At 33.9% G+C, this 7957-nt stretch overlaps 1 protein-coding gene across 2 annotated transcripts; it reads left to right on the top strand.

Moving 5' to 3' along the window:
* Positions 1-1051: 1051 nt before the first annotated feature.
* On the top strand, positions 1052-7650 carry LOC108905042 (protein fem-1 homolog B). Of its 2 annotated transcripts, none has more exons than XM_018707812.1 (8): positions 1052-1311; positions 1495-1678; positions 2302-2513; positions 2573-2913; positions 3514-4006; positions 6188-6405; positions 6465-6688; positions 6760-7650. In XM_018707812.1, exons 1-8 carry the CDS (start codon positions 1186-1188, stop codon positions 6915-6917), a joined length of 1956 nt encoding a protein of 651 aa, XP_018563328.1. In that variant the 5' UTR covers positions 1052-1185; the 3' UTR covers positions 6918-7650. The 2 variants fall into 2 exon arrangements, with proteins under 2 accessions (XP_018563328.1, XP_018563329.1); XM_018707813.1 differs by having other exon boundaries at positions 3514-3979.
* The last annotated feature ends 307 nt before the right edge of the window (positions 7651-7957 follow it).

Genomic DNA, 7957 nt, shown 5'->3' on the forward strand with positions numbered 1-7957 from the left:
CTAAAGTTTCTGTAATCAATTAAGTTGCCTTGTTGTAATACCTACCATCTCTTTTCTTTTAGGCTTTTCGGAAACTGATCGTGTTAACCCGATCAGTAGAATAAAATAACTGATCTTTTAGTTCGGAAAGTATATCAGTCTATATTAAAAAGGGTTTGAAAAATATTGTTAATAACATATTTTAATGTTAATTTTTTCGTCTGTCTCGATTTATAATGTCTTTTTAAATACAAGACTGTTTCTTGAAATTGCAAAATATTTGTTAGTAATCCATCTGATCTCAGTTTCCAAAAACCCCTATTAATTTTCGCTTATCTATGTTTTTTTCGCGAGTGAAGTATGTTGTAGCAATGTGTAATGTGAGTGAATGAAGAGATTTAAAACCAAGGTTTCTAAACTACCATATGACAACTAAGATAAGATAAGATAGTATTATTAGATATGTGGTATTAAGTAAGTTAGATATTCACTAATATTCAGTCGCGAATAAAGCTTTATCATTGGATACCGTAGTTATAGACACGTGACGTCACAATTCACGATAATTTAAATTTGAATGTAGCTAACAGATTTAGTTTAAAACAAATATCGAAATTTGTGAAAAAGTCTATTCGTGAATTCGTTACTATTTAAATCTACTTTAATTTTATAATATTATGTTTATTTTATTACGGAAATATGAAGTACAAGGTCTGCCATCTAGTGAAAAATTTGTATTGTACGGCAATAACCAAAATTAGAATTAATGTTGATTAACATATTTCAGTCAACGGAATTAATTAGTACTTATCTAAATTCAACGGTTTCTTTATGTACTAAATTAATGTAAAATTAACATTTCCACAGTTAAATCAGATTTTGAAAACGTAAAATTATGATATGTCCAAAAATACGCAAGTAAAAAAATGCGAAGTTTTGAAACATTTTTTGAATTTTTTAGGAACTGGTCATCCGGGAAGCGGTGAAGTACGCGTGGTGCGCAGTTAGGCTTTCGCGCGTGTCAATTTCAGGGTTAGAGGTCCGTCACGTGACGTGACATATGCAGATTTTGTAAGACTAACAAATGTGTTGGTTGATCCTGCGTTACGTCAGGAAAATTTAAAGGAAACGTTCAATTGCGATTTTCCACACCAGTTGAAAATAGATTTCTGTGAAGTGCGAAGCATGCTTTCAAACTGATCAAAGATGTACGAACCAAGAGAGCAATTAAAAAATCGTATTTACTATGCTGCAAAAGATGGTATGTCCATAGCCCTGTACACTTTAATGAGCGATATAGAAAGAAATGAAGTGAATAGTTTAATAAATGAGGTGCGTATTTCTTGGTTTTTGTTTGTTTTCCTAGTTGTTATATTATTCTCTTTGTTCCTAAAGGCTATTGACAGGTCAGTGTTCAAGTAGTCTATTGCCAATAACTATTTAAAAATAACTTTTGATACTTAACAATTACTACTAATCAGTATTCTTTTTTTGAAAGAGTGAGTGTAATTGCAGAAAATATCGGAGGATGATGGCCAGGCATGTACACCTCTTATCGTAGCTGCTAGGAATGGACACGAAAAAGTCGTGAGAATGCTTCTTTCAAAGTTTTATCCCAATCTAGAACAAGAGGGAATTGTTAAGTTTGATGGATATGTTATTGAAGGTGCTAGTGCCTTGTGGTGTGCGGCTTGTGCAGGTTTGTATACGAAATATTAAACTTAATTTTTGGAAAGTTTTATGTTTTGAAGAAAATATATTTGAATTCTTTTGTCCCTGTCTTTTTACTTATAGTATTTATTTATTTATTTTGTGTCTGCAAATAATTTACAGATCGTACAAAACAAATTTCAGAAATTATAGAATGTATTAAATATTGTTGAAATATTGGTGTAGGAATTGGCAAATTTTCTTATAAACATAACCTCAATTCAGTCGCCAAAATTAGACCAATACAAAAAATGTGACTCTTGCAAATTGTTTAGAAAATTTCCTAATTTTACAATAATTTGAGTTAACAAATGTGTATATAATCATTTAATGTTTGTTTTAAATCTATGTTTTACTACATTTACTAAAATATGTAATGACTCGTAGTTTATGTTAAGTATCGAGTATAGAAAAACAATAAAAAATTTAAGGTAGAGTCCAAGTGCATAATGAGTAGAACACATGGAATTTGAGTGGGTCAAGTTTGGAATTTGAATGAGTAAGAGAAGCAAATGTTGTGAATTGAAATTAAAAGTGAATTAAATCAATTATCTGATTGTTATGTCTGAGGGTGTTTTTTACAGTTTTGTATTTGATGTCGTTGTATTGCAGGTCATTTGAATATTTGCAAAGCGTTAGTGAAAGCCGGCGCGGACGTGAACCATCCGACAAAAACAAACTCCACGCCGCTCCGGGCTGCATGTTTTGATGGAAGACTGGATATTGTGAAATATTTAACGTACCACAATGCCAATATACACATAGCTAATAAGTACAACAATACCTGTCTTATGATTGCTTCCTACAAGGGACATTTAGATGTAGTAAGTAACACGGAAGTGGAAGTGTCGACCTCAAGAATTCACTATTACCTTTCTTCTAGGTTAGTTTTTTATTAGAAAATGGTGCCAATCCCAACGAAAAAGCTCTGTGTGGTGCTACCGCCCTTCACTTTGCTGCCGAGTGCGGATACGTAGATGTAGTTAGGGAACTTTTGAAGTATAATGCTAAATTTTCTTGCAACGATGCCAGCATGACTCCGATAAAAGCTGCTGCCGAAAGGACCAGGGACGATGTGGTGGAATATTTGCTGGAGAGGTCGGAAATTACCAAAGAGGAGAGAATCGAAGCTCTGGAGCTGTTGGGGGCGTCGTACGCTAACGATAAAGAGAATTATGACCTCGTCAAGGCTTACAGATACATGCACATGTCGATGACGTTGAGGTGAGTTTAGATTCGAACTATTACCATCTTAGAATTGAACCTTTTATCTAGTGTTGTAAAATGCTCGAGAACTTATTTTTCGAGAATTTTCATTCGAGCATTCTCTTGAAAATGTATCCTTCATTTTCTTTGAAAATGCTCTTAGGCGGTCCATATTTTTCGTCATTTTCAAAAGCAACATTAAAAGTTATTTAAGTGCAGAAAGCTGCATATTTTGCTCAACTTGACTTAAATTACTGAAATAGCGTAAGGTATTATTTTTTTAAAATCATGTTTTACGATAAAATTAACTTCCTAATAGGTGGTAAAATCATTTAAGCTACAATATCTATTGACTAAACTATTGGTAGCGACGTCGTAGAAGTCGCGTCAGTTGTAAGTTTTTGATTAATTTTCGTAATTTTTTTAGCCATTCATGTGTTTCAACACAAAAAAAATTATATTTAAAATCTTTTTGTTGCGTTATCTTAAAGAGTTCATTAACAAACTGTATTTCGCATTTATATATAGACTTTCTTTGTTTACAAATATGTAAACAATCTATTGGCAATCTAGCGGTTTATTTTAAGGCGTGACAGAAATAAGCCGGTATAATTACAGGTACGACGACCCCACTAACCCAGTTAAAAAGAATCTGATACCTCCAATACCAGCCTACGAGAACTGGGTAGAGTGCCAAACCCTCCCCGAGCTGGAGGCCATCCAGGGCAACAACAACAGCTTGCACATGGAGGCGTTGACGATCCGGGAGCGCATCCTCGGTCCGCACAACCCCGAGGTGCCCCATCCCGTGATATATCGGGGGGCGGTCTTCGCCGATAACGCCCGGTTCGATAGGTGCCTGGAATTGTGGTTGCACGCCCTGAAACTGAGACAGAAAAACTACGTGTCCGTAGTCAAGGACCTGCTCAGGTTCGCCCAGGTGTTCTCGCAGATGTTGCATGTCGGCGTGAAAGTGACCTACAGCCATGTGGTTGAGGTTTTATCGGCCGCGATTTCTGAGTTGGAGAGGAACAAGGAGAAACTCGTCAGGCCGGGACCCAAGGACGACCCAGAAACTGTCATGGTAATTTGCTTATTTATCAGCTTATTGGTTAGTACAGGTTTATGATCGGTAGATCGAAATTATTTTTTTACGCCTTTTGGTTTATTTTATTTTAGTAGATGCGATTTGTCGATATAACCGCAAAGGAAGTATTAAACATGTGTGTTTTTATGCATTAGTAGATTTACGCTTGGCAAACTAATTTTTTTCATGCTTTAGCTCCCGATAGAAGTAAGTTTTTAATTTCAGCTTAATTTGAAGAGTAAATGCACCAAAATTGAATTTGAAATAACTATGCAGGGTTTAAGTTAAGTGTAGATCAATTTTTTATTGGTAATAATATGTTTTCCGCAGAATACTAATCTGGAACTAATTTTTTATAAAACAAGTTGAAGCACTGTGTTTAGATTATGAATCTCAGTGTCTGTGAACTCTGACCTTGTTTAAGTGAACTATATATCAATCCACCTGATGTGATATGACAACAGGGTGGCAGTTGGACAAACAACAAACTTCCAACATTAATTTAGCGGAAGGTATATGTCACTGTTACATTTTATTGCATTTATTTTAGTTTTCAATTTACCACTTATAGGTGTTTAAATAATTGTTAAAAAAAAACATATTTTATTATTAGATCTTGCATTTGTTATTCTTTTTTAAAGCTGTTACGGTAATTCAAACAGATTCGAAATTAATTTTTTTTTAAATGTTATTAAATGAAATCACAGTGGAACCTGGTGTATACAAAAGATATCCTACTCCGCAGACAAGACTCCTAACTGCCGATATTATGGAAACAACTGATCTATCGGCTATATGCCTTAACTAGCGTTAAATTTCACAGGCAGTACCTAGTAAACGGCTAGTAATAAATAATTTTCCAGAATAAATACCAAAAATGAAATGTCTAAATATAATTAATACAAAAATACATACCTGATATTTTGAAAATTTTAAATAATGCAATCATTTATGGAAATGTATTCTTGCTGTTTTATCATCACTCTTGACAAAGACTAATCACATAAAAAAACAACTACTGTGAAGTTCGTTTCCACATTTTACTTAGATTTGTTTCATCAAGTAGATTCTCTCGAAAATTATCTATTGATTTTTTCGTACAGTGCGTTATTTAGTATATATTTAGGGATTTACACAAAATAACGATCCTTACGCAAATCTGCTAGAAAAACGCGTATTTAAAAACGAGGCTGTGTTTTGAGGGTTGCTTTCGATGGGCAGCAAAAGAAAACTCTCTCAAGTTAGTGAAAAAGAAGGGTTGTTGGGTGAGCGTTCGCTGGAGAGTCCTCCTGGTGTGGATTCGTTCGTAGGCATCTTGTCCTTGGCGCCAATCTGCCGTGGACATTTTCTGGTACCCTGTTGCGTCCCGCGTCGATTTTTTTGTACTTTACTATATAAAATGAGTCGCTTGCGGATATGTGTACCCACAGTTGAATTATTGTTTTTCCATGAAAACTAGAGTGGGAGGAGATTTCGGATTCAGAACATCCTTATAGCGACGAAGATGAGTCATGTATAACTCGGTGGGCTAGTGCATATTTTGTGAACTACACATAAAAAAACATTCCAGTTGTAATAAATCCTCAATTTTCTACAAATCTCTTGTCTCTATATATTATTTCACCTTCATCCCAAATTTTCTAAATAAAAAATTAAACTTAGAGGACATGATTCAATTTTCTCAAAAATATCATACATACTTTTTTTATACAAAATTTTACGCTGTACAACTTTGGTCCTTAGCATGTTTGTAAAATTCTATACTTCCCAAATTATTCACAAAATAAATTTTTTTGCAGTTTTCCGGTCATTTTTCGAATTTTCTCGGTCCACTCCCATGCAGAACAATTTTTTTCCTCATCTACTAGCAAAAAACTAGCCACATGCAAAAAATTGCGGACTTTGGAATTAATGCCATCTTTAAATACAATTTTGATCAGGACGATTGGACTACAAGTTATTTTTAGTTTTTCTTTTGCATAATTATTATTTATGACTCCCATTCAACGTTATACCCTGTATAAGTTAGCTTAGGCGTTAAATTTGTGGCAAATTTTGTAAAGTTTTGCTCCTGAACTGAAAATTTGTTTGCTGTGATAACTAACTTTATTTAGTAATTCATTAATTTAATATCAAGGAAAACATTTTTTTATGTATATTACCCAACTTTGGAATTAGTACAATTTGTTTTATCAACCGTTTTAGGATGACATAGAAGGTAACCTTACGACTACCTTGTACCTATTAACGATCTTAACGAAACTGATGAAACAGTGCAGCGAGGAGGAAAAGTTTAACGTTAGACGCATGGTGTTCACTCTGAACCAGTTGCAGATAACGCTCAGAGACGGGCAGTCGCTCCTGCATCTGGCGTGTAATGCCGAAACGCCCGTGGATGACTTCCATACGAACGACATATGCAAGTAAATATCACCGTTTGCCAGTTCTCCTTCATTTTATGATTGTCGGTGTGTATTTTTAGGTTTCCCTGTGCCGAGACCACAAAACTGTTGATCAAGTGCGGGGCGGACGTGAACGCTATGGACCTGGAAGGAAACACTCCTCTTCATGTAATTGTCAACTACCACAAGGCTATTTCCGACTTTATGACGCTGCATTCGATCATCACCGATTTAACGGAGAACGGGGCGCACGTGGATTGCGTGAACAAACGGGGAGAGACACCGTTGGATTCGTCGGCTACAGGTAAAAGAATTTTTATTGGGCGTAGACTTGCTTGGAAGGGGTGAAAGTTTTTTTTATTTTTCTTGTTTTAGGAGTGGCAGAAATAATATTAAAAACTCAGATGAAATTGAGCCTTAAATGTATGGCTGCGAACGCGGTGAAACATCACAAGCTTACCTATCAAGGGCAAGTGCCCAGGGCTTTGGAATCTTTTATAGAACTCCACGGCCCTGGGATAAAGAAAGCCTAGTCAAATTTAGATTTAAGTGTACATATTAGAGAGGAATATTTTAAATTATAATGTATATTATGTATAAAAACTGCCTTTGCTTTAATGTTATGTTCATTCAAAAGTTGTATATATATTTTTTATTGGTTTATTTTAGTTTAAGCAAAGTCGAATCGATTTCAGTTTCTTTTTCAGCAAATCTGTGTTCATTAGGATTGACAAAACGGCAAGCACTTTATTTTTAAATATATTTATGTATAAATATATGTAAGGAGCATAAAAATAAGTTTTATCGTGATTATAATTCATTTCAACATTTGACATACAGATATTTTAAGTTTTTCTTCGCTATTTTCACTGTGTGGATGGATATAGCAATATTTTTTATTTTATAAAACCAATTGGTGTTATTTTTGAGACTGCCTAATTAAGTTATTTTTAAAAATACTTTGCTAAATAAGTTTTGGTTTGTTGAGACAAAGAACGGCGATATAATTTTGATTGATTTTCTTTGTGAACTAAGAAAAAAACAATGTGACCGTTCTGACTTTCGCAATGTTCAAATAATTGCTCTCTTGTCGGTATTTTAAATCATTGGTTTTATTCAGAACTTAAATGGCATACTAATTAATCATTGTTTTTCTTTATTTTTAATTGTTAGTCTGTTGAAACATTTCTTATAGATGTATATTTAAAAAATAGTTCATTATGTAAATGATATAAATTGTATTTTACATAACTACATATTTTTTGTATTTTTAATAAAGTCGTGTGATATAAGTGATGTATTTACTATTTTTTATTATCTGCATTGCCTTATCCCTTTGTGTTAGGTAAATTGAAAGTACAATGCGCCTTTATCACGAATAATACAAATTGAATCAGTTGTTTTCTTTTCCATTTATGTATTATAAAATAAAATAAAGGATGAAATTGCAATGCCTACTATTCCAAGTTAATCAGAGAATAGGTACAATGTCCAGTAGTTTGTATCGGTCAAATAACTGAGCCATTAACTAGAGGAAGAAGAAGAATGACGCCTTTTTGCCGTTTCTCTTTTT

Source organism: Anoplophora glabripennis, unplaced genomic scaffold (genome assembly GCF_000390285.2).
Source record: "Anoplophora glabripennis isolate ALB-LARVAE unplaced genomic scaffold, Agla_2.0 scaffold129, whole genome shotgun sequence".
In the NCBI taxonomy this organism is placed as follows: domain Eukaryota; kingdom Metazoa; phylum Arthropoda; class Insecta; order Coleoptera; family Cerambycidae; genus Anoplophora; species Anoplophora glabripennis.